At 46.3% G+C, this 27,596-nt stretch overlaps 1 protein-coding gene across 1 annotated transcript; it reads left to right on the top strand.

Annotated features, from left to right (window-relative positions):
* Nucleotides 1-8,727: 8,727 nt before the first annotated feature.
* On the top strand, nt 8,728-27,488 carry pdgfa (platelet derived growth factor subunit A). The gene is made up of 6 exons (XM_022752516.1): nt 8,728-9,382; nt 10,689-10,785; nt 15,258-15,392; nt 16,628-16,818; nt 25,425-25,551; nt 26,863-27,488. Exons 1-6 carry the CDS (start codon nt 9,320-9,322, stop codon nt 26,874-26,876), a joined length of 627 nt encoding a protein of 208 aa, XP_022608237.1. The 5' UTR covers nt 8,728-9,319; the 3' UTR covers nt 26,877-27,488.
* The last annotated feature ends 108 nt before the right edge of the window (nt 27,489-27,596 follow it).

Here is a 27,596-nt window from a genome sequence, read left to right as displayed (position 1 = left end):
ACTCTAATCGTGACCCTCTGGGGTCATAGGTCAGCACCCAGGCCTGGTCACAGGTGATTGAGCAATAGTGAGGCTGATGGGATTGAAAGGTTAGGGATGAGAGGGGGTGTTGCTCTGAGGTCAGGCGGAGAAGGAGAGTCAAAAAATGGGTCAGGAGATCATCACAAGGTCCAGCTCAGTTGAACAGCAGCCGCTCTATATAGTGACGACCGAATAACTTGGTGGTCAGTTTTGGCGTCATTAGAGCAAAGAGCCCTCCACCAATTTAGCTCCTGTAGCATTGACCACACATTATTCCACACGATCACCTTCCTTGGCGCCAACATTACCGACAATGCAACTCAACTGCTGATAGTTTGGTCAGCGATTTGGGTTTGTTTTGGTGGTAGTGGCTAATGAGGGTACCTCAATCAGAGATGAAGAGCAGGCAAGTGACATCACAGAAGGCAATTTATCAGACTTTGCATAGCTCCCTCTGGAGCCACAAAAGGCTTTATACAACTACCTTCACATGTGCAGTAGCACTCCAACACCTGTAAACAGACTGTGACATGTAAAATCGATTCAGTTCCCCTTTAACAAGGCAACCATTTTTCTCGTAACACTAACAATTATGGGCCAACTGTGAGTAAGTGAAATTATTTACTTTGAAATTATGTCCTCTTCCTGCCACTGACTTTGAAGTGACACATCCTTTGCTGTTTGTCCTCACTAGGACACAACCGACTCCCTTAAAGAAAAGGAAGGAGAAAAAGAGAAAGCAAGAAATGAAGGAGGGGATGAGATACCATCTGTTTGTTTTTCTGCCTTTCTTTCCCAAGCTTGTTATCGTTCCTCATTTCCTGCTGGACGACAAGTAAATAATTCACATGTATACATGTACCAACACTGAGACCAGGCCTCCCTGCCTCGCCTCAGTTTTGGCCTCGGTTTCAAAGCTGCTCCCAGCTAACTGAGCCTTGGTGACTCTCCTCCAAACGATGTGTAGAGAAAACAAACAAAAGACTGAAATGTTCTCCCGACATTCAGCATGCTCAAGGAAAAAAAAAAAATGGGTTCGAAGCATTTTTCTGAGTGAGATATTCCATCATGCACATGACTCTGCAATCTCCAGCCCACGTTGAGCCCGACCCAGCACAATCCATCTCTTCACTTCGGCTCTGACTTCACTCCCTGGGGAGGCAGCTCAGCAAATGTCTCAATTGTTCCTTTTTTTTTCACTGCCTCCTACTCTCTGAGGAATTGTTGGGGTTTTGAGTGCAGATCATAAAAGTAGTTGAACTATGTTCTAATCACATTAGGAAAATGAAGGAATGCAATGAGTGAAGAGTCCCAGTAGGGCTGTTTAGGAAATGGTCTCAAAAGCTTACTCAGATATTTTTAATAGATCTTTAGCTTTGAGACATCTTGGTTGAATCGTTTGCTTCAGGCTCTTGGGATTCCTGCACTTAAATCATCTCTTATTTCTAAATCAATGTTCAGTTTTTGAGATGCGATGCTCCAAATTGGACTTGGTGAGACTTTCTTCGATTGGCATCCCTCCTCTGGGACTAACATGTGTTGGGTTCTATTAGATGAGTGCCTCACTAAGTCTCTCCTACCATACCAGAAGATTCGCCTCATCCCTTATAACGCAGCCCCTCACTGCAGGTGTGCAAAGTCACAAGGCAAATGCTGTCAAGTGTCTCCTGATTGTCAGGCCACCCTAGACATCCACAACCCTCCAGTCCTTCCTCAAGGACCCCAGATCCATTCAACGGCCCCAGCTGTACCCTGAGCATTGCCCCTGGGCTGAGGCAGTGGCTGGGGAGCCTGTGGGGGTCCACGGGGGTGACCCGGCTCTCTCTAAACCCTGCAGGAATGTGTGGATTTGAGTGAGTGCTGTAACCAGAGACCACTCTCTCCTATCTTTAAGCCTATAATGGAGCCACTTCCTGTTGATAATCAGTTTGTTGTGATCTCCCTCTGCCTCTGGATTTTGACACTTCATCTTGAGTCCTTGGAGACGAGGAAGAGGAGGAGGAGAGGCGTTATTATGGTTCTGGTCTGTGTACCATAATGACAGTATGAGCTGGAATCAAAGGCTCGCGGACCAAAAGATGTTATTTATCTAATTGGAGCTAGATGCTACAATAAACCTCTGAGTGCATATGCACACACACATGTGCATGCATGCAACTGTGACATTAGTCATACAGAGAATAGATTGCATGGCATCAAGCATGTGCGCCATGTGGGGGTGACATCTCCAGTTCATTTCTGGCAGAGACCTTTCCCCTTTTTTCTTGTTACTTTCTACTGCTGATTATTTAATAAAAGAAAGAATGCCAGGAAAAACAGGAATGGGGGTCCTGCTCACTCCGTCCTGTCTTCTCATTTTTTCCTCTCTTTCTTTCTCCTTCCCTTGCTGACATACATCCTTCAGTGTTGGATCTGGATCTGGTACTACTTTTATGGCCCCCCCAATAATAACAACAACAACAATAAAAGCCAAAAACCTGCTGTAATTATTTTTTAAAAGCAGCTATGGTGCTGCTTCCAGAGGAGCTAACTGGGAGCTTGTTATGGTAGGGGGCTCACATTAACCACCATTAATCGTTACCACGATTCGTGCGAAACGGCATCACAGTACCGCCCATAAACTGGGCAGGACTTCTCTCCTGGAGGTAAAATGCTTTCATGGCTCAGTTAGGTGTGGTTGCTATAAGAATGTGTTGAGGAAAATCTTATACAAATTTCAGGGCCCTGACATGTGTCATACCTCAAGCTGTGTAGGGTCCTGGGGATGATGGCACGGTGAGTAACCAGGTGCACCAAAGTTGATTCTCTAACTGGTCTTAATCACCAAGAGGTTTTCTTTTAGTGGTATCTATGGTTCAAGCCGTTGCCACCTTTCCTCATCTCCTCACACCCTCTTTCCTCCTCCTTCCCTCCAAGTCTTCTTTGCTCTTCATCTCTGTCACGGATAGCTAATGTCGCTCAGGTCGGGAAATCTCTCCTTAATCCCCCCGATACAGGATCCTGCCCCCTCCCACATACACTTCACCACTACCATCATCACGACCACCAGTAGGACCCCCATCTCGTGGTCCCTACACCATCAGTGGGGCGGCCCACGGCTAGTGAAAGACAAGAGGAGAAGGAAGGGTAAATAACTGACATGCCAATTGGAGTAATTATGGGCTTATGGGCTCCTAATACATTTCTGAGGACAGCTTTGTTTGCCCCCACTGAGAGCTGAACTTGTCTGTCATGTGGCAACGTAAAGATGACTTGTCATTGGGCCCAGTGACCCATTTAATAAAAATGTAGTTTTTTTTACTCATTTTGTCCTATGAATCGCACATCCACTTTTTACTCATGATATCAGTTTCTTGCTATTTGTTTGGATGACTTTTCTCTACAAGTCAAAGCCATTTCTTTCCACTCACCATTAATGTATAATCCTATAAACTCTCATGTTTATTATGAGTATGTCCCTGTATATGTTTCATTCTTTAATGTCCTTATTTCAGGGCCAGATTCATGTAAGGCAATACTAGTCAGTTATTTTCCCACTGGCACCAACAGAAAGCTTACATTTGTGCCACTATAATGTCTGCGCTCTACACATTTTCCTCCATCCCCTTGGGATGGCAGTGAGACAGGGCAGCTCTGTCTCCCCCTGTCCTTTCCACATCGTCCTGTCCCGCCTTTGATGTCCCCCTGCCAAGAGCCTGATTTGTGGCTTAGCCGTTTTCTCCCCTTCTAGTCTCTGAACCCAAAGAACATGGGGGCGCAGTGGGAGTTCCCAGAGTTTTAGGGGAGTTGCAGTGGAGAAAGGAGGGGGGAGGTTGGGTCAGACCACCACAGAGCCGGGGAGACCCTTGTCTTCCTCCACGCCGGTTCCCACCGCTCCCAACACGGCACACACATGTTGAAAAGGTCAGGTCTTGATAGACAACAGAGCACCGGTAATTACGCTGCTATTTCTCAGTGGCTGGAAGTCCCCTTTTTTCTGCAAGTGTGTGTGTGCAGAAAGAGAGAGTGTTTTTTTTCTTCTTTTTTTCGCTCATCGAGAATAAAGAGGCAGTGTTTTAAGGGGAAAAGGAGCTGGGACGGGGGAAACAGGGAACTGCATGTAAGGACGTGTGCACAGATTGCTTCATGTCTGTCTGTCTGTCTGTCTGTCCATTTGTGGAAATTGGAGAATGTGCATGAGAGTGCAGGTGTGTGATTTTTGCCTGTTCAGTGTAGATTCCCACATATACAGTCTATGTGTGAATGTATGAGAGAAGAGAGAATGCATGTGTGGGTATGTTCATACCTGAGCTACAAACCTGATTTTGTTTCTAAATGGGATTTCCTATCCTCACATCTGGAGCTGAGGCTTTCTGCCTCTGTACTGTTGCGGTTGGAGGCGGCGATCAGGAGTCCATCTCTGACCTCAACAACAGGGTAAAACCTTGGAACCTGCAGCGGCTGGATGCTGAGGCTGCAAGGAACGTGAAAAAACACACACACTCACTCACACATACAGATTTCCTCTGCAGTATTTTCTCTCTTCGGTGTCATTTCTCCTTCACACCGAACACCTATTTCTAGCTCTCTAAGGATGGCTTTCATGCGGGAGTACAGAGTGAAAAAGTCAAGGCGGAGTTCTGACAAGAGCAGGCCGCTGTTTGACAGATCTGGAGATCACACGGAGAGGATGCCGCGGTCTCTTAACAACTGGAGTGCGCTGCTGTAATGTATAATGTGTTGCAGCTGAAAGTTAGCCCTGCATACCTTGTATCACCAGCTTTGTGCATGTACGTGTGCATGTGGTATAATGTTTAATCGCAGAGGTGGACTTGACTACACACTTGTGACTTTTGAAAGAGCCGTTGGGCATTGTGCCCCCTGAATGCCTGCACACCTATAGTGCCGTAAAGGAAAAAGGGGGTGCAAAGGGGTGCTGGGAGGCCCCACAGTGGGCTTCATTCAAGTTGCTATGCATGTTGGAGAGATGAAGGCCTGTAAATGGCTGCCAGTAATCATCCCTATAAAAGAACAGCTGCGTCTAGGACCAGTTGGAGGTATGGCTCCTGTACCCCCCCCCCCCCCCCCCCCCCCACATACAAACACACACCCCTTCAACTCCTTTATATTCAGCGAACAAGCAGCGAGAGTGTGTGTTTGAGTCAGTCTATGAGTGATTGCGTGTATGTGCGTCGTGCGGCTACTTGTTTATGTGTGTGGAGGTTGCCCTGGATATGCACTCTGCTCTGGATAATTTCCATGTCCAATCTATATCACTACCAGCCTCTGGAATGTACCTTTGCTCCTGGGAAATTTCACCTGAATTACTGGAGTGTGTAAGTGTGTGTATGTGTACATGAGTAACCCAACCATAAATGTTACCGCTCTTTCTAATGGGCCTATTACAAGACATCAGCTCGTGTCAAATATCACACAGCTCTGCACTAAAAACATCAAGACACAACCCACTAATGTAATCAACTTTGTCATCACAGACACTGATGAGCTAGTTTGGGCTTTTAGTTAGCTGCGTCTAATTCTACCCTGAGGAGGAGGGAGGAGATCACACGCTAGTCTACAAAGGACCTGTTCCTCGTGTCCGTGACTCATGCATGCTCCTGATATGGCTGGGTGGTGCTGTTGGAGACACCAGGTGAAAATATTTGTTTGTTTCTCTGTTGCAAGGCAATCCACTCTGTAATCCACTCGGTCTTTGACATTATGAGGTGTCATAGAAGTGGGATGCCCAGTGGAAAATATGTGATAGCTCTCATTGGAAAGGAAATATAACAGTTGCAGGTATCATAACTGTTGTGAATATGCAGCTATCAGTGTATTGAGTTTCTATTGTCTTTTTATGGTTCCCCAGCTCACTGAAGTGTGAGAGTCTTTGCTTTGGTTGCAGGGTCAGAGTTCAGGATCGAGTTGAGATTGGGTTATGGACGAAAATGTGTGTGTTATAACACTTACTGGACTAAGATACTGGGTCTTTTGCTTTGAGCATATCAAAAAGGTATCGGGACTGTATCGTACTATGGATGATAAAAGAATTTCACAGGTCAGGGATAAGGATTAAATGCCTGTATTCTATCTTGTTGAACATTGGTGGAGGGAAAGCCCAGGGACAATTATAGAATTAGGTCCAGACCTTCATTTTTTTTATCCCTAAATCTGGTATGTTGTAATGTAAAATAATGTAGTTTAAGATTTTGTCAATAAGCCAAACCAAATGATACAGCAGTAAATTCTGAAGTATTTCATTAATGAAGCCTCTTTGCTATTTTTGAACCTCATTTTCTTCTTCCTCAATCTCCATTGTCATCGATTCATTCTGATTATAAAACAGATCTGAAACTAAGCCCGAAATGCCAGTTTAAGAAATATTTGGGCTCACAAGGTCAAGACTCCTGAAATGATCACTCCCTCCTACTATGGAAATAGATGATAAGAACAGACAGACTTCATCCAGACTGAGAGGCACACTCCATTCCCCCAGGGGCCATGCAACTCATTTCCACCACATTCTTAAAAAAAAAAAAAAAAATCCCCCCCTTTTTCCTACGCTTCTCTCTCTGGGAACTATGTGTGGCCCGGGGGAGAAACGGGAGTCATCACCTCACTCAGAGAACGTCCTCTCCGCAGCGTCTTTATGGCTAGATTTACTGTGCACCAGCATCTATAAAACCATTTAATGGGGTTAATGTTGTTAGGTACACAATGCTCAGTTGCCAGTAAACATGTTGCCTAATAGCTTATGCAGAAAGGGAGAGGGAGAGAGAATGATTTCTGAATCTTGTTTTCAGTTTTTCTTCTCTCCCTAAATGTGGTTCTCATGATTCTTCTTTTTACCTCTTTTGCGCAGTTTTTCTTCATGTGAACGTTTTCTTTTTATCTTCCTGTCATCACCTCTGCCATCCTTGTCACCTCACACCTGCATCACTCTCCTCTGTCTGAAGCTCAGGTTTAAGATATTTTTTCTCCACATTCATTAGATTAAAGTACGATCATCGAAACACAACAGACACTTTAACATTGAACAACAGAGAAAGACTGAAAACGCATCATCCTCACCTGCTACTTTTTTCCTTTTACTCACTTCTTCACCTGACACACATTCACAGTCACCCTCTCCCACTCTTTCTCTGACTCCCCCTTACCCACCACGATGCAAAGTGTACACCTCTAAGAAACACTGATTCATGCATCCCAGTGAGAGGCAGAGAGGCTGACCTGTGTTGTAGCCATGACGACACTATAGGGCTGTTGCCTACCACACAGGGGTCATGATGAACCTGCCTGTCACACCAGCCTGCCTTAGTCATTTTGCTGTAGCATCACATTCTTGAAGGCACACAGTTACTCATGCAATGTTAAAGTGAGGAATGATCAGTGCAATAAATTAGAAAAAAAAGAGGCTTCAATGGGAGCAATGTGTCACATAAATCGTTTTAGCAGAGGGAAATTTATTTTAAAGATACTACATTCATTTTACAGTGCTGGTACCATCTCTAAAATGAACTTCATTGCCCTATTAAAATAGCTACATTAATTACTCCACCAGCTGCTGCACTGCTTTTCTTCATGCAGCGTTCCCAGCCACAATGCCTTCAGGCTGGCCTTGCGCTCTGCGATCCAGCTGAATGGACAAGGTGGAGGGCAGACCACCTGGTTGGCTGACCTATGGCTCCCCGCTGATTGTCACCTGTGGCTGATAATGTGTGTGCACGCTGTCTCTGTCTGTGTCTCTGCTCCTGCAGGTATGTCTCGTTTATCAGGCCCTCAGGCCTTGTCTCCCAGACCTCCCAGCGCAGCTCAGCACCGCACAGCCTCCAGCCTCCAGCCTCCAGCCTCCAGCCTCCAGCCTCCAGCCTCCTCACAAGTTAGGACCAGTCTGTTGTTAACCTGCAGTTAACTAGTTGCCTCCTGTGTACCAATGTCATCCCTACACGTATGGGTGTTAGATAATTAAAACAATGTTGGGTCGCTTTCATCATACATATGTCATTGTCCTTATTATTTGACCTGTGTTTGGTAAATTTACAGATGTTTATTTTTAAGTCAACTTAGATGTTCAGACATACTACATAAATGTGTTCTTCCTTCAAATTAAATGCACAAAGAGCGCTTGTGTTACTCTGTCATCATCATGAGACATCATGAGTCACCACCATCATCATTACCATGATAATGGGCATCGTCATTTTACATTTTTGTCTAGTTGGTCCAAATTTAGTTACCTCCTGAAAATCATAAAACATCCTGAGTGATTAAATATAAATTTGATTATCACCTTCCTCTGCTCCTAATTCTTTAATGCCTTTTGCATCTAATCATCATCACCATCTTCATCAGCAGCCTCATCCCTTTTGTCTCACTTTGTCCAAACTTATTAGTCAGTTTTACACCCTTTCCAATCAGAGCTAATCAATATCGATTACAGCCTGAATCTCTGAATGGGCTCTCTGCTGAAGGGCACATACACACACACACACACACACACACACACACACACACACACACGCACACACCGGCTGAGGGTGGGGGTGGGGGACGGGGACATGCTCTTGAGTCTTAAGTCATCCAACCAACCAACCAGCTCCCCTCAGCTGAATAGATGCACGATCACCGAAACGCGAGGGGAGGCGCAACGGGCACGGAGCTGCTGGCTCTCTATATCCAGCGGCTCAGAAGCGCTCTGACTCCATTCACTTCAGAGTCCTACACAGTCAAGGAGCTGTGCAGACTGCTGCAAGACAGGCTCTGGATAGCACAACACGGACAACTTTCTCCCTTGTGATTTTCTGAGAGGATCTGTTCGTTTGGATTATATTCTTTTAGGACTATTAAATACAATCAAAGAAAAATAGTCGTGCGTCTTAAGTACTGTCTAATTCTAACATTGTCCAAAAGAAGGGGAGCTGCTTTTTTTGTTTTTATTTTTTGATATCAAAGTGAACTGGGCTGAAGTTTGAAGCCTATTTGTTAAAGGGTGAAGGACAAGTGCAATGCGTGTCAGACTTGTCTCTTGGGATTGTCACACTTGCGCCTGAGGAGCTATGTCGAGCTGCCGCGCAGAGCTTGTTCAAGAGGACGCAGTCCAATGTGAATAACAAGAGTCAACTTCAAGCCTCTTCAGCTTTTCACACTTCCAAGCAAGTGCAGCACGGAGTTTCACCGAGCCCGCTGAGCAGCTCTGACACCCCGGTTTCTCTCCCCCCGGAGGGGATGGTTGTGGATCCTCTGGGGCCAGGAGCGACTCTGGGGCTCCTACAGAAGAGCACATTTTTCTTGTTTGGGGTTCATTCTAAATTAAAGGGAGATGAGAGCCGCTCTTTGTTACTTCCTGCTGTGGACGGCGTACCTGCTGCTGGCCACTGCTGAGGTAAAGTTAACCGGGACGCCACACAGACAGGGAGGTGCGGGCCCGGACAGACTGTGCCCCCCTGGCTCCGTGTCATAGACAGTGGTGCTGGTTTTTTTTTTATTCCTGAGGGTGCAAAGGTCCCGCAGAGCGCGCATATCTCCAGCAGCCACACTCAACTTGATGCCCAGAGAAAAGAAACTACAGAGCATAGCTTTGATTTAAAGCCTGTAATTAGTCTAGTAGATAAGATTATAAGCACGTAGCCTACATAAGTTAATTTAAAGCCATTCTCTTTTTTATTTAAACTAGCCTATAACCTATCCAAACTGTTTTTTTAAGAAAACAAACAGGGCAGTTTAGACTAGGGGGCTATTTTAAGAACAGTTTGAATGTTTGAATTCATTTTGCCAGAATGAACACACAGCACATCAGCTCCAGTTACCATGAGGGGCAGTGACTGCGCGCTTTCGAGAACCAACACCGCGGCTGCACTTGGACTCATATCGCAGTTATTTTAGTATTTTGTGCCAAATCAGTTTGTAGATTGAAACCAACTGGGCAAACTTTTTGGTTGGGCTAAGCGCTTTCATGGGAACCGCTCCGGGCGATATAAATAGCCGCTGTCACTGTAACGCTGCACGGTTTGCTCAACTTGAGGTGCTTGAAGCACCGCAACAAGTGCAGAGTGTGGCGAGCTGTGGGGTTCGCACGGGCACGGGTCGTCGTAGTACAGTTCCAAATTCCTTAAGAAAACAAACGGTTTAATGTTGTTTCACGTATCCGCAGAGGAACAAGATTAGTAAAACAATAATTCAATGCACTTTGGCGCTGCTTGGGATCTACTCTTTAATTCGGCACTCAATTGATACCAAAAGAAGTACTTATACTGGCACAATTTAAATTTTTATGAGGGGTTTCCTACAATTATTGTCCTACGTGCCAGCTACAGGCAATTTAACTCATTTTACAGTGCTAATTCTAGAACGATGTGAGCCGAACTAACCATAATATCTGAATCAAAAATGTCATTCTATGCGCATGCAATTGCTCTCCTGCAAACTTAAACACTTAAATTGCATAATTTCCCAAGGGGGTTCGGCGTTACCGTTTTTGTATGAGGGGGGATGTCTGGCAACGGGGCAGACCTGCTTGCTAGTTGGCACACAGGCCTATAGCTGCAAAACTCCCTGGTGGTTGTTTAAACTCAGCAAATTTATTTATACAGATAAACAATTACACAAACGTAAATTGACACATCTGTAACTTTCCTCTGTTGTTTGATTTCTTTACCCCCACCTCTTCTCCCCCACCTCGCCCCCTGAAGGAAGTGGAGTTTCCCCAGGAGCTGATAGACAGACTGTCCCACAGTGAAATCCACAGCATCAGCGACCTCCAGCGGCTACTGGAGATTGACTCCGTAGGTAAATTCTGCCTCTTGATACTTTTCTCATCAGACCTGAGTAACATTTTGAATCCTGTTTGCAGCCCTACATATTGTGTACATGTGAGGCTGCTATTGTTGATGTGACAACACGAAGGGAAGGGTGGGACTAAAAACAGCTGCACCATGATTACATACGCAGTTTGCTTTTATTAGCTGTAAAATTACACTGTATTGTGGAGTTAATCACAGAAACCACTGATAATATGCTGTTGTGATTCAGGGCTCCACTCTAACAACAGAGAGAGGGAGACGCCGATGTTTGAAGGACAGGTGTTTCCTCCAGGTTTAGGTGATTTAGAGAACAAACAGATGAATACCTGTTGTTTTTGGCACATTCTGCTAATTCTATTCAGCAGAGAAATCAGTGAAGTTATGGCTCATGAAACTGAGTTTAAAAAGACCTGCCTGTGACTTGAGAACAGCAGAGGACATCACTGAGGTATCTGTGCACCCATGGGAGCTGCCAAGTGTAGCCCTGGCGTGCACGATAAAGCAGTAACCATGATAACTGCGTTTACTGTACACATGTGACAAAAGTGGACTTTCACTGGCAGGCATTTATTTGCGCATATTCTTTCAGCTGCTGTTGCTGCAGTAAGCTGGCTTTACAGCAACCAGACTGGCACATATGTCGCCCTGTAAACAGAGAGAGCGGCTTGTAAGGTCAGGCGGGTTTCTTCTGCTTCATGTTCTTGGAGGTGCTGCTTCTTCTGCGGTGGGGGGGACCGGTCTGCCTCAGACTGTCGTAGATTAAGTTACAGGGGTGCACTGGAAGAAGCTGTTTGCCTTCACACGAATCTCTATTTACACAGACTTTGGCCATATATCATATTCAGGGCTCTCCCCTAAGGATTTGTTGATGGAGATAGGTAATTACTGAATTTGCTTTAACAGTCCCAGCTGATGTAAGCTACCTCCCTGGTCATAGCTCATTAGTTACCTCAAAACTTATATTCAGCAAAGCAACATTAGGACTGCTCTTTTACTCAAGTATTCTTCTGTACAACTACATGATTGCTTTTCTGATGGACGTATCAATTAGGACTAATAGCCCCACGTCATTAGCGTGTTTAATTTATTAATTCACAATCAAATCAACCTGGACTCCGCATCAGTGATCACCCCACTTTGTACTGAGCCCAGAATAGATCCCCAGAGTGCCTCTAGCATGAGAAGAGGTGTTTATAATTGAATTAACATGTCTTTCTTCAAACAGAGGAATGTTTTGCAGGGTAACAGTAGTAGGCTGATTATTATTACAAGGACATAAATCTGTCTGAGGGCCAGCTTGGCGGCCCTGGCCAGCCCATTAAAAGACCTTTGACGCCAGCCAGAGGGGTATTTTCAGAGCTTTTGTTGCGGATGGCCAGGACAGTAAAGCTACCAGTATAGGCTGAACTGTACATGACATAGCATGTCAACCAGGGAAGGAGAAAGGAAGGGCTAAGGTATATTTGTTTATGTCTGTTAGGTCATGCAGCACATTCGTACCTGGAAGCTCTAAAAAGGTTGTTGTCAAGTGTTTTCTTTCAGTATTTTATTGATCTAGACAGAGATTAAGTTTTTTTCTTTTTTTTTCTTTTTTTTTTGCATTGCTCTTGGTAGTTATTATCTGAGATTTCTGTCACTGGAAGGATGATTTTATAATTCAGCCTGTAAGGACGGATGTGTCAGGACACAGGGGGAGGCCTGCAGGGCTTATCCAGCGGCTGTGTGTTTCATTTAGTGCTGCGTCTCTTGGTGAAGGCTTGGAGTTGTTTTTCTGTCTATGTGCACACGTCTTGCGAGGACGGTGTCTTCAGCTCTGACTGACAGACGAGATGACCCCGCTGAAGTCTGCAGATGGTTGTCTGGCCCCTGAGGTGCTCCTCTCCTCGCTTTTCCTCTTCTCTACCCCTGTCTCCCTCCTTAGGCGGCCCCCCGGCCTGCCTGCTCTTATCTCTCCCAGTGAAAGACTTTGACAGAAAAGGGAACCTGACTCTCAGCATGGGGCGGAGGTGGAGGACGGAGCCGGAGGATTCTGGAGGCTGGGTTCCTGCTACGCTTCACTCAGAAATGCTGCAAGTTGTTGTGCAATCTGCTTTGTTTCTGACAAGCGGACAGTGTGTTTACCTCCTGTACAGTTGGCAGCACTTCTTATCTACCTACAGTGTCTTAAACACAGAGTTACCGTGCTTGCTAACCTGCCTCCGCAGCCGTAGGGAGGACCGTATGACCTAAATTTATACTTTGTCAACTCAGCCATGCAACTGTTGACAACAAAGAAACAAGGAGGAGAGACAGATAGAGAATTATGGTGGCACTTATTACAACAAGTCAATAACATGTTGGCTATTTGTACAAGTGGAGGGGGAAAGAAAGAGTGGAGGAGGCGTAAAGGGAGGGAGTCGAGGCCCTCGGTTAATGGAGGGAGTAATTTGCGAGTCATGAAAGCCTGATTCATGGCCAGAGACTGTCTCCTGTCCTCTTTTCTCTTGTCTCAGTTTGACAACGCTCCGGGCATGTTATTACTTCTCAGTCACCTGGAACCGACAAAGGAGAAAAAACCCTTCACTCTACTTTTCCTGTCTCTACTTTTCTCTTTAACTCCCTTTCTTATTTATTTCTCTTGTCTTACCTCATGCTTTTCCTGCATCTTCTTGCCTGATCACTCTGATCACCCTCCTTGTTCCTCCTCTTAGTGTAAAGAAGAGAAAAAACAACAGAAAGGTCCCTTTTATTGGGCTGGAAAAAGGACTCTGAAGTCTATAAAGGACTTCTTTATGTCCTGCTTCCCTTTCTACTGTCACCTCTGACACAAACTGTCTCCGGGTGTCCAGTGGTGCGACACTCTCCCTCGCTCCTGTCCTCTTCTGACAGGGGGGAGATGAGGAGCAGGATAGGTGAGGTAGAGTTTGAGAAAGCACAGTGGGTGTTCTCTCAGTGACCTGCAGTGTTAAAAGGTTGTTAGGTAGGAAAATCAGCCAGCTGTCACAATGAGTCCGCCCGACAGTGAAGACATTGTAGGTGTGTGTGTGACGTTCGTACTGTATGTTCATGTGTGTTTCTATATGTGGGTATACTGCCTCACAGACTTACAGCTCAGACGCCAGACCTCAGCTGCAGTCAACACTTCCTTTCTGTGGACCCTTTGGTTCTGGGTCACTGGCTGTCTGACTGACTGACAGCACCAAAGGCTAGAAGGAAATTCCCTGAACTCTCACTCAGAGGGGACGATGTTGGGGTTGAAACCTGACAGACCTGGAAAATGAAGGCATCCAAAAGCAAATAAACAACCAATCCCAGAGGTGTATGTGTCGGTATAGGTAGAGAAAATCCCTTCAGATGACTCTGGTCAGAGCACGAAGTAGCTAGATGAGTGGAATGTGTTTGCCTGTGGCTAAGCTTTGTCGTGCTGGTGTACATTGGGTTTTAGCATGTAAAGGAGGATAATGAGAGGAGCTTGCGTAGTTGTGAGCGTGTGTTTATGTTAATTGTACAGGTGTAGGATTGTGTTCTTTCAGGTGGGTGGGTATGCTGTACATACAGACAGGTAGACCCACCCACTTAGCAAACACTCTCAGACTCTGCTCTTTTCGAAAGGGCAGTAGCCTGCGCACAAGCTTTATCGTTTTATTGCTGCTCTGGCACTCGTCTGTAATCCTCTTCATATTCTGGGTGGGGACCAAAACAAGCAAGCTTTATCAGATGACCATGACTGTGAATAAGCTGAGCTGGCTATATTAGACTGGAGTTAGAGAGGTTTAAGAAGCTAGCATGGCAAAACATGTACTTTCCCAAGCCACTGAATGATTGAAAAAGCAAACATTTTCAGGTAAATGAGAGACAGAGAACCACTAATTAGGCGCAGGGATAATGGCAGCTGAGTACCACCTGTCAAATGACCACTTTAGTCTGTGAAAGCTGGTTGTTTTTGAAGGCACATGCTGACTCACCTGCGTCTAGATACTTTATTCCTGCTGGGAAAGTTCAGCCAAATGAGTAAGGATGACACACAAAGCTTTGCCATTACACAGAGGTCTGTGTAAAAGCTGCGCCTCCTGCCCGTACCCTGTGTGCTCTGGACCGTTTAGCTCACTTTGTGACATCATCAGCAGTCGCCTGCCAGTCAGAATATGTTGAGGGGAACCCTAAGCCCTTCAGGGAATCAAAGCATGTGTTACATACAGCACAAGAGCCCAGTAGGGAGTTACCATCTCATTATGGTCGTGTGACTAACCGACTCTTTGTTTGTTGTGGAAGGGGTAAAATAAAACATCAATAGTGGATCCCATGCAGCCTTCTGGGGCGGCTGGCCAGCCACCCACCACAGTCATCCGACACTGTGAAAGTTGCAGCAGCGGTTAGAGACTCATAGCTGCTTTTATTGGTTGAATAAGCTTTCTGTGTTTGTGTTTTGCTTCTTCTCTGTGAGACATTATTAACATGGCTGCCTTCTGTTTTGACGAGGTACGGGAAACGATGTTATCGAGGAGCCCAAGCACCACAAACACCACAACCACCATAAGAACTACTCCCGTCATCACGGTCACTACAATGACCTGAAGAGCTCGCAGCTCCACAGCCGACGCAAGAGAAGTATCGGTAAGACAGAATGAATACTACATGCTTCACTGTGCAGCTCGGAGGTTGCATCATGATTACATTTAGCACTATATACATCATAACTTGGCACAACTTGTTACAGTGTCATAATGCCCTAAAAATAACCTCTATCTTAAGTATCACCCCTGACATATGAGTTCCCAGGAGATGAAACCGATCCCTTTACACTAATTTCAAACAAAGCTAATAGTTAGTGGCTTTTATATGGCTTTTTGGTGGATAAAAGGAACTCTAATGAACACATCTACCCAGTATTTATGGCAATCAAGGAATCATGAGAAACGGGTCTGATGTGTGAGGTTGAGGAGGACGTCTGACACGAAGCCTTTTAATTGGCCAGAGGCTCGGAGATCTAAGACACACGCGTCAGGAGAGAAATATATCCTTGAGCGTGGAAATTCCAGGCATTCAGGGTTCAAGTTGCAGCTCGCCTGGGCTCTCAGTCAGATTTCTTCATAAAACGCCACGCGGTACGATATCTGATCAAGGCGTGGAGAATACCATGTAGTGTGCAGTCTGTGTGTTAAGACTGGCTGCATGCTCTTCATGTCTCTCCCAGCGGCGCAGCATTTAAAGCAACGCAGGATGAGGTGGCTGGTTGTATTTCATGGTTGTGTGCTGTATCATAAGTTACTGATACAGTATACCGTTTAGGCAGCTGTCCACAAAAACCCTCATGATGCACATATCATCTTTACGACATAATGATATCTTACTGTACACTCTCTGTCACATCTTTAGGTTTGAGTGCCTGTCAGAGCATTAAATCTGAAATGAATGCTTACTGCCTTCCTCTTTTCACCATAGCCAACGGGGTCAAAGGCCATTATTAGATTTCCCACCGGCGGTCATAAAGGTTTTCTGGCCTAGTCACGCTGCATTAACCCCAGTGAGGGCTCTGAACAAAGGAGCAGACTCTTTCTTTCTCTCCGACTTGATCCCAAAGCTCCTTAGCTGATATGAGATCAGCTTTTTGGAAAGCATGTCTTCTTAACAGCCTTAAAACAGGTTGGGTGTGATCTGAGGTAAGGCGAACAGCTCCCACATCAAGTGAGTCATCAAATAATGAGCAGTGAAGGAATGCAAGAAGCGGCTGGGAGTGAAAAGGACGGATTACAACAATACATCAGCATGCGCTTGCATTCAGAAAATGTGTCACTGGACGCTCATGCAGACCAAACGCATTAACTCAACTCCACCCTCTCTCATTGCAGTCGAGGAGGCGGTCCCGGCGGTGTGCAAGACGCGGACGGTGATCTACGAGATCCCCAGGAGCCAGGTGGATCCCACGTCTGCTAACTTCCTGATATGGCCGCCCTGTGTGGAGGTGAAGCGCTGCACGGGCTGCTGCAACACCAGCAACATGCGCTGTCACCCTTCCCGCAAGCACCACCGCACCGTTAAGGTAAAACACACACACAAACACGCCCACGCACACCTACAGTATAGGCTGTCTGTGAGCTGGCTGACGTGCTAAAAGGCACGCCTGTATCCACACACACTCTCTCAGAATCATTACTGCAACACACAATATATCATGGTCACTTTATTTATTCCACAAACACACCCACCTTCACGCACAAATCACCACTTTCCCTCTCACTCAGGTAAGTAAATCACATGGAAGGCGAGGTTGGATTAACCTTCCTTCCTTCACACTTCTTTCCTACATCACTCCCTCTTTCCTTTACAGCTCCTCTTCGTTTCACTCTACCCCTGTCCTCTGAGACTCCTTGAGAAGTTCTCAAATAGTGGCCACATACCCTCTGCGGCCCCCTTCCCTCGCACCTTCCTTTTCATCGGGTCACCAGCCTCGCTCCTCATCACTCTGTCCCGTGTTTGGCAAGAGGCCAGGGTGGCCGTGCCAGGACAGCGGGAGGGGAGGAAGAGAAGGAGAGAGAGCACGGGGAGAGAGGGTTTTTGGTACCTTCAGCCAGGACATCTGTTGAAGTCTCGACCGGAGAGGGATGGTCCTGCCAGATATAAGACAGAAAGAGCGGGAAAGAGAGACAGTCTCCTGTATCTTGACAATGTCTGAATGTCACTGGTCACTGCGCAGCCATTCCTCCGGTCTGTTTTTGTTTGGCCCTTTGTCTTTTCTGGAAGCAGGGAGCCCGGAGGAGAAGAGGTGAAAAGAGAGAGGGGGTTGCACTGTTCTCAGAAGCTCTTTGGCATCGGCAGCTCGAAAACATGTCCTTCTGTTCAGGATCAGAGGAGACACCGTGGCTGGAGCCCAGTCATATTTCTGCTGTATTTACACTACAGCCTGTTAGCCAGTGCACCGCTCTGTTTGGAGGTATGGGAGTTATGTGCTCTGTTCTGTAAGAGTAAAAGACAACTGGGGGATAAACAGGATGGCCTGGAACACTCCGACTGTGTTTGTGTTTCTCTTTGAGTCTATCTATGCGCTCTGTTGTCTCTGCTCTTTAATCATTGTGAGCTTGCTTGGCCATGGGCACCGGGACATTGCTTTCTCCTCATGCAGGGCTTTAAAGATGCCGCCTTGATAGACCAGCAGAGTAATAAAACAAATACCAACCCCATACCAACCCTGCCTGCTGCCTCCTTCCCCTTGGCACACTGGCACAGGTCAGGGAGATTTCAGTATGGACAGGAGGACACTCTCTCTGACCTCCTCTTTTAGTCGCAGAGAAGAGACAGTAAGGCTGGACCGACAAGACGACCATTGTGGGGCACAGGGCTTCGCATCCAGGGCCCAGGGTTTATGGTCAGAAATGCTGACTCATAGTGCGGTAAGAGAGTCAAGCTCTGATATACAGCACAACCCAGTGTGTCCGTCAGTCTGCACGCAAGCTCGTCTGTCTCTCCGTCTGCCAGACAGTCGGTGTCTGTCATCCTCAATAGCAGCTCTGTGTGTGATCACAGTGACCAGGATGGATGGAGAGACACTGACGATGGCGGATGAGACTCTCTCAAGGCTTGATTCAGCTATTCCTGGAATGCCGAGATCCATGCGACTTTGTCCGTGTCCCCCTCATGACACTGAGGACAAAATGAGCACACAGACTGGCGAGGGACTTTCGGGTGTGGTGGGCAGGGTTTCACGGGGGCCGTTTTTCCATGTGGTTCCAGCCGCGGGGCGAAGGGGGCCGTGAGGCGTTGTATCCCTGGAAAGGTCATCCCTCAGGGCTCGCTCCGGTCAGGAGACATTCACCACATTGTGTGTGAGAAACATTGTCTCATGCCAAGTTTTTTTTTCTGTCTCTCCTCTCAGCAGTTAGTCTGAATAGGGGTTCAGTTTGTGCTTCTCCCTCCATTTATTAGAAAGCTAAAAATGTTGCCTGTCTACCCTTGGCCTGACTTGTTTTCCTTCTCCTGGCCAAGGATGGGAAAAGAACACATTCGCTGTGTTTCTTTCCACCTCATGCCACTATGCATTTGTCCAAATGCACCTTTATTTATTTATTCCCTCTCTTCTCTTTCTCCTCCTGTTTCCTTTTTCATGCTATGGACCCAAAGAAGAGAACGGGTCTGTGCAGGCCCTGTATTGTACAAGCCTGTCCTGTTCAGTAGCAGGGTAATAAAAAAAAAGCCAACTTTAAATAGGACTTGCCTGAGGGAGGAGAAGATTCTACCTTTCCCCTCCTCTCATGCATTTGCGTTTTTATTGAGCCTCTTTTGCACTTTGAAGCATCACTGAAACTTAATTTGTGCACAAGTAGGTTGCATTAAATAGCGTTTTCTGCATGCCCTGGCATGGAAAAAAAACAAGTAAATGAGAACGGTGTAAAGACATGCGCCTTTCCAGCTATTTAAAGATGGTTCTGTATTCATTCCTGAGACGAAGTGAGAGAGGCAGAGTTGGACAAAGAAACAGAAAGAGAGACAGAGAGGTTTGGGAAACAGACAGAGGAGAGAGGCAAACTGAATTCTTAATGAGCAAATGTTTTTATGTATTCAGACTATCATCCCAGCAATCCTTTGACTCCTCCTTCACCCCCACCTCCTTTTGCACTTTCAATGACACCATATTCCCTCCCCCTGTCTCAGCATCTTGGCTCTCTTTCTTTTCCAACAAAGTGATTCCTTCACATTTCATCTCATTTCGCTTTAAGGCTGGCAGAACATTTTGCCTATTTTTCAGTGTTATTGGGTGATAGTGTTCATAGAGTTGTTACAGTGTAGACATGGCAGGAAACGGTAATGAAAAAGAATAAGAGTTAATACTGTGTGTCACTGGCATGAGGCAAACTCTTTGTCTCTCTCTTTGTCCATCTCCTCTCCTCTGATCCTCACTTTTTCATCCCTTCTCTCATATTTCTGCTGTATTCCCCCTGCTCTTCTCCTGCATGTCTGTCTTCTCTGTCTGCTGCAGCTGCATCCAGCGTGTCCGGTGGTCGTCTCACTGCTTTTAGCTCTAAGTCTCGCTAGACGAACTCGTGTGTGCGGGACGGAAGGAGAAATAGATAGTGAGCTCGATGTGCATTCTTTTGCACATTAGTCTTCGTGTAAACTTATGTGTGTGAGTCCGTGTGTGTGAATGTAAATGCCTCTCTGTTTGTTCTTCCAATGGGGCTGAGTAAACAGGCCATGACACGGGCAAAGAATGGAGCCGTTACTCATCCTCTCACTCATTAACTCTTAAGGCTTCTGCACTACATCTTCCCCTTCCTCATTCGCACATTAGCAGATACAGTCAACGACTTCAGTACATGTGATATTTGTGATTCAGTTTGAGGTACAAGTGAGGGAACTCAGGTAATCCAAAACTTTTTTTTTTCGTGCTGTTGTATGAAAATACAGTTGACAGTAAATTGGGCCCTCTTCCTACGGCAAGGACTCACACAGTGAAAGTAGATTAGAAATAGCTAAATTACAGTATTTTCTGCTTTGATGGCATTTTTATTATTGGATTTTCACTCTATTTTTAAAATCCTGTCACTCTCGTCACTTTTTCTTTTTGTTCAGGCAGTCGCTACAACTGTCATGAGGTCCCATAATTTGATCAGTGTGGCAATTTGCAGACAATAGAGATCAGTTTCTCTCATTTGGTTTGGTTTAGTAGCCGGGGACTTTTGATGAAGCATAAGTGTTTTGCAGAGGTCGGAGCGGGTCGTCAGTGCACATCTGTGTAAACCCAAGAAGGAGATCGTTTGTGTGTGTGTGTGTGTGTGTGTGTGTGTGTGTGTGTGTGTGTGGGTCAGAGAGAGAGAGGGAGAGTGCGCTCCATGCTATGCTATGTAAACTCCCCCACCGCAGCACAGGGACAAGGCCATTTGTGTGAAGCGGCAGCAAGAGGAAGACGGGCGGCAGAGTAATGAAGTGTTGATGGCTGCTGGATCAAAGTGGAGGCTGACAGCGGCCGGGCGGATATAGCCACAGTGCTGAGTGTGGGGGTCCACACATCTCTCTGCACTGGCCCTGGCCCCGACCCCTACACACACACACACACACACACACACACACACTCACACACACACACTCACACACACACACTCACACACACACACTCACACACACACACTCACACACACACACTCACACACACACACTCACACACACACACACACACACTCACACACTCACACACACGGTGACAGTTACCTAAGCGACAGTGGGTCAGATCCGGGTGTTGGGGGAAGCAGTAGCTGTAGCCCTGCGGTTGTGTGGGACCCTGACTTACGGGGTGTTTCATAAATAAAAGACAGTGTGACGGTGATACAGTGAGCATGATTTATGATCGTCTGAGGGGTCCTGTGGATTACGTTTGGGGGAGGGGGGGGGCAGATGGGAATGAGGGGCCTCCCTGTTTGAAGTCCCTTGCAGCTGTGAATTATTTTCCCTTTGATTCACTCAGCTCTTTTACTATATGAAGAAGGGTGAAGGAGTTTGTGTGTGTGTGTGTGTGTGTGTGTGTGTGTGTGTGTGTGTGTGTGTGTGTGTGTGTGTATGTGTGTGTGTGTATTAATGTGTGTGTATTAATGTGTGTGTGATGTGCACAGCAGGGGTTGTGGGGCAGGTCAGAGACCATGGGAGCGTCACGACCAAGCCAGAAGAGTTTGGCTACTGCTGCACCAGCTGGAATGCATCAGCTCGAGTTAGAAAAGTAGCAGCCGTATTTTAATCATATTTTACTTCAGCTCTGTATTTTCCTTCACTCCTCCTCTCCTGTCCTCCCTTTCGCTCTTCCCCACTGACTTCAGTGGTCAGTCTTTGGTCTTGGAGTCTGATTGCCTGTTATGTGAAAATAGTTCTTCCCTCCCTCCTCACTCCTTCTGTCTCTCTCCTGCAACAGAGCCATCTCCCACTCTCTAATTTTACCCCTCTGTCAGTCTCTGCCTGTCTTTTTTTTTGCTCTCTCATTAAAATCTTGACTCTTTTAAGTGCGCGGTAATGTCTTTCTCATCTGCAATTCTGTTGTTCTCTGCAGACACGGGAAGGAGGGAAGAAATAAATGGAAAGATTACACACGTTTGGATTCTTTGATATTTGATATTGCGCAAAGGTTCGTTCGATCTCTGAGGAGTAGGGAAACACAGCACACGATGCAGTCAGGCGCATATAGATATTCACATCTGGTGATACAGTAATGTGTGTGTACGTGTGTGTGTGTGTGTGTGTGTGTGTGTGTGTGTGTGAGAGAGAGATGGAGATGGGTGGGGAGAGAGTGTTGTGCCACGAGGTGCCATTTTGGCATCGCAAGCCATGTGAGCGACGTGACAAATGCTCTCCTCGCTTCCTCTCCTCTCCACACACCGCCTGTGATAACCTCTTCCACACACCGCCCTGAGTGTGTGTTTGTGGGATGTGGGAGGGTTGAAGCAGAGGGCAGCAGCAGGTTGTCTGGGCTGTCTTTGTCTGATGTTCAGTCTGCGTCTTCTGTGGTTTGCTCTCTTCCTGTCTGTCTTCTGGGTGTCATTTTTTTTTCTGTCTTTGATTTCAGAAGACAGATGAAGATCCAGAAAGCTTCTTCACATTCCATCTCCTCAGAACTTTCCACACAGTTGTAGCATCTCAACAAGAGTTTTTTTTTTTTTTTTCCAGGGAACAAGCTCCGAGTGTCTCCCTCTCCCTTGCTTAATTTCCCTCCCAACAGATGAATTGCCACCCCGCCCCGGCACCTTCCACCCCTCCATTCTCCAAACACACACACACACACATACATTTTTTTATTTATTTTTGCTCGATTCTGTCACTGTTCCAGTTCACGATGGCCCGCGGCGCACATCCACATCCCTGTTGTGTTTTCCTTGGAAGGCCGGAATAAAACTTTCCCCTCCATCATGCTCTCATCAGTGCTTCGTGCGCAGGGAATTCCCAATTAACCCAAACGGGACAATCGGCTTCACACGGAGGGCCGTGGAGACACTGAGGACAAACCGAGGGGGGTGCACTTCCCAGAGCCCCCTGCCTCACCCCAACCCTCTGGCTCGGATATCATTCCACAGCCGCTCGGGGGACTCTTTCTCAGGGCCCCGGCTTTCGAGGGAGTTTAGAGAGGTTTGATTTATACAAAGAGAGAGTGGGGCCCCCTCGTTGCAGCATGGGGGTCTCTTTCTGATGTATGTTTTATGTGGGAAGTCATTGACTCTGGATAGGAAGCTGGTGTTCTTTGTACAGAAGTGAAGAAGTGGCTGAAAGTGGATGAAAGGGAAATTTAATATGGTTATAAAGTTAAAAAATTGTAGGAGTGAAGATCACCATTCCTCCAACGTCAACACTTTCCCATAACACAAGAAACAGGAAACAAGACAGAAAGAGAGAGTGTTGACAAAGTGGGCAGAGCAGAGGGTGACTAAGAAGTGTTATATAGCACAGTTATACATGTTCACAGACAAATATGAAAGTGTGATTGCTTTTATGGGCGTAGTAACCCCTGCAGGGAGGTGTTTTTAACCATGCTGTGTGAGGGGCAAGGAGACAAGCCCACTGCTGGGCCTCTCATCAAGGGGGCCCATCGCTTTATCCTCCTGTCAATAGTTGTTTGTTTGGCAAGGAGAATTTGGGTTCGTGTGTGTGTGTTAGGATCAGCCTCAGTTGTAGCTAAGTGTCAGACATGGCTGACTCCTTTGGCTTCCCGCTGGCTACTTCTGACCACCCCCCACCCCCCCCCCAAAAAAAAATCAGCTCTGAGATTCCCGTAACCAACGGCAGCAGAGCCGTCCGCAGAGACAGCTGTATCTTTCATTTCGCTTTCCTCTCTCTCTCTCTCTCTCTCTCGCTCTCGCTCTCGCTCTTGCTCCCTCCCACCCTGTTTTTTTGTCAGATAATGTGATTAACTATTAGCAGCGGTTTTCTGGGAAGTTCATGTCATCCTGTGATACTGTCTGCACTCTTGGTAGATAACAATAAACCTTTGAAAAACTTCTCTATCTATCCTCTCAGTGTTAGTGTAATAAATATCCCTGGTGGGTAACCCAGAAACTGAATGTTAATAGGTAACACATGAATGTCATTTAATGCTAGTCATGATCATGGTCAGTCCCTCCTCCCCCTTCCTTAAATAACCCTTCTGTTTGCACACACACACACACACACACACACGCACACACGCACACACGCACCCGCACTCATTACTGAGGGATGGTCCACCTTCCTGCTCCCAGTTCTTCGTTGCTCTTTCTCTCTGTCAGGCCCCGATAACAGCAAACATACCACCGCTAACCCAGACACCATTGTCCTCTGTTTGCTCGCCGCATACTTCCTCTGCTTGCCTACCCTCTTTTCACTCCCTCTCTTCTTTTTCTCTCTCTTCTCTCCATGGAAAGAAACTGTTGCAAAGGAGCGGCTTGGTATGTTATGGTATGTTGGTATGTTCGTTTGTCTGAATGACTAAGTCAGCACTGAGAGTCAGCCTTGGCGGTTTGCCATCACAGGATAGAGGAAAAAAGCCTCTCATCAGTTTTGGCCTCTCCGTCCGTGCGCGTGTGAGCCTCATGCCGACTGCAAAAACCATGTTGCTCATAACGCCAGAGAGCGTTCGGAGATTGTCAGCCAATATCCTCTCTTGTGCAGTGACCAGGTGAAGCAGGGGATATTGTTTCCATGTGGCCCCCAGGCCCCTCAGTGGTGGATGGGGAGGTTACCTGCCCTTGGCACTCAGATCAGAGAGGGAAAAGCATGTGGCCACCTCCCCTGAATTACACAACAAGACCATCATAACCTCCACGCAACCTTCTCTGTTCAGCTTTCATCTAAGCTTTAATCAACATAGCCTATTCATACCGCTCCGAGGATTGGGTTCTTTTTTTTTTCATTACTAGCTGTTGGGTGGGAATTGGAGGTCAGTCCTGTTGTGTTAAACTGAGAGGGTGTTAGCTGGACTGAAGGGTAGGAATTCCTGCCTTGCTCTTGTGTTTGTTAGATTGGAAGAGCAGCTTTCTGGGGTTCTGCTGCTTAGATTAGACCATGTAAACTGTATTTCATGCATGCACATGTTAAACAACACTTTCCCTAACCCATGGAGAAATAGAGAAATATTAATGTGGTTTAAAACCTGCCTACATGTCAGGGCAAGGAGAGGGAGTTTAGGTGTGTGTCTGTCTGGATGTGGATGCTCCAGGCCTGGAGCAGGAGGTGTGTGTGTGTGTGTGTGTGTGTGTGTGTGTGGGGGGGCCTCTCTTCTCCCGCCAGAGTAAACCATCCCTAGGCGTTAGGGCGTACACTGCTCCCACCCCCCCCACCCCCCCTCCATTTCTCCTCTCCCATTGTTTGAGTTTGCTTGGACAGGGTCATACACTCCATTCAGTATTTACACACCTGATCAACAGCCCATAGAGCACACAGCAAGCGGAACCCAATGCATCAACCTCTGAGGAATGCTGCCATCACACTTCAAACATAGCGAAGCAAAGCGACGGCTGGCGTTATTTTCTTTTTTTTTTTCATGAATCGGTTTATGAAAGAGTCATCAGTCACAGTGCTACGCCTCTTGATGCTAGCGGATAGGCAAAGAGTGTGCGCATTCATCGATGACACACTCTCGGCGAAGAGTAATGATGGAGCTGGATCTGGCTCTGGAGCTAACCTTTTCTCTCTTCCTCTCCTCAGGTGGCCAAGGTGGAGTATGTGAGGAGGAGACCCAAGCTGAAAGAGGTCTTTGTGCGGTTAGAAGACCACCTGGAGTGTGTGTGCACGTCACAACATCATGTGGTGGAGCACTCAGACGCAGAAACAGGTAAGGGTGACCCTCGGATTCATTGTCCATCATTGTTACATTATCCCAAATATTGTCCCAGCATTGCTTTCTCGCAGAGAAATCACTCTGAGGTTGAGTCCCGCCCTCATCCCTGCGTCATCATGCATCGTCTCGCTTTTCCTGCCTTCCTTCTTTGGCTTCTTTCTTTGGCTTTGCACTGTATGACCTTTTTCCTATCATTGCTTCCAAACAGACAGACACACCTGTGAGGTGGCCCACTATTGCAAAACTGTAAAGCTTGTGTGTTTGTGCCTTGTTAGACGAGGATGTGTGTGTATGTGTGTGAAATTGTATGCAAGGCTGTGTGTTAAGGGAGGGTGTCCAAAGGCTGCTTGGCATGACAGCAGGTAAATCCAGCAGTGCCTTGATCTGAAGCTTTTCTTTCCCTGGGAGCAGATAAGTGCTGTGATGTGTGCTGATAAGGCATCTCAAGTATTTATAGTGTGTCATATCTTTGCACTCTCTGCTTCTGTCCCAGGGCTGTTGTGCCTCTCTCTGTATCATAAACCCTGCTTCTTGCTTTTAACCCTCCTTCCTATCCACCCTACCCGACTTTGTGTTTTCAGGCCACCGTAGGGCTAAAGCTAAAAAAAGGAAACCTAAAAAGCTAAGGCCCAGCAAGGATTTATTGGCAACATAATAAAGTTGCACTCATTACCCAAAGTCCACTGGAGAGCTGTGAAGGGAACAGGTAGGACTTTAGCACCACGGCGTCCTCTCACCTTTTGGCACTGCACTGGCCCAATCAGGGGGCAAAGAGGGCCTGACAAATCACCGTCACCAATCACATTACCGCCAATCAGTGTGAGGAGAGGGAAGGCTAAAGAGTACTATGCTCTGTGCCCCAGTGCTGCATGTTGATTGTCTGGCTTGCTGAGCATGCACACTGCATACACCTGCTTTGTACCACTGTGTTAAGATTGTGTGCACTGTTTTTGTTGTGTTATACAGTAAGAGAACACCCACTGTATGTCTGCTTAAAAGGCACCCTTTTCTCTCTCTCTGTCATCAACAATATTTATCCTCTCTCATCTCTGCCTGTCACTAAAAGAGAGAGTGTTTTTTTGTTTTGTTTTAATTTTGGACCATAAAGGTCACTGTCTTCGAAATCTGGAGAAACATGAATCAGAACATTGTGGGTATTGCGTGTGTTCTGTCAGCTTGTTTGTAATGCATGAACAAATTGAGGCAATTGGGCACAAAATGCAAAAATGTCATTTTTATTCATTTTATTTTTTTGTGTTTGTAAAATTGTGGTACTAATCCAAGCTTTTGTGCTTCCTCCCACAGTGGACGTGAGGTGAGACCAATCAGAACAAGGGACTCCAGCATGGGAGGGACCTAAGTAGAGGATGTTACCAACAGGAGACCTGCTCTGTCCTCTTCCCCACTGCCATGCAACCTTCGTTTGGAAAAAAACAAAACAATTCTGTACAGACAAGAGACTGAAAAATAGGCAACAGACAAAAATGAATAAGATGCCAAAGGTGCTTTTTTTTCCTAAAAAAAATCCTAAAACAAAACAAAACAAAACAAAAACCAGTGATGTTGACTTCCTCTGTGGTACGCCACCTACCCAGACAACTGAACCCTGTCGCTGATTAAGAAGTGAAGAGAAATATGCTGTGGAGCTTGAGCAGGGCAGAAAGAGGCCGAAGGGGAGATGATGAAAGGGATTTGTGTTGAACATTTTGACAGACTTTGTTTGAACGTGACGCACTACAGAAACGGCTATGAAACGGTTGGATCAAGCTTTCGTGGGAATCTGGTGCTCAGACTCAAAAAGCAGCGGTGGATGACCTCCTGCTGGGCAACATAAAAGTGCCCTGCCCTGTTTAAATGACTCTTGCATACACAGGAAGAAAGAAAGAGAGATATAGGAAAACAATGGAAAGCGCTGGAGTTGTGGAGGTGTTTTTTTTTTTTTTTTTTTTTTTTTAAAAAAAATTTTTTTTTCAAAAGACTCTATGGAGCATCAAACATTTTGAGTTTTTTGGACGTTTGTTCTGATGTAAAGAGGTATT

The sequence above is a fragment of the Seriola dumerili genome, unplaced genomic scaffold (genome assembly GCF_002260705.1).
Source record: "Seriola dumerili isolate Sdu_G_001 unplaced genomic scaffold, Sdu_1.0 BDQW01000169.1, whole genome shotgun sequence".
Lineage (NCBI taxonomy): Eukaryota > Metazoa > Chordata > Actinopteri > Carangiformes > Carangidae > Seriola > Seriola dumerili.
The sequence above is the reverse complement of the archived record's forward strand: the minus strand, read 5'-3'. Positions and strand labels throughout refer to the sequence as shown.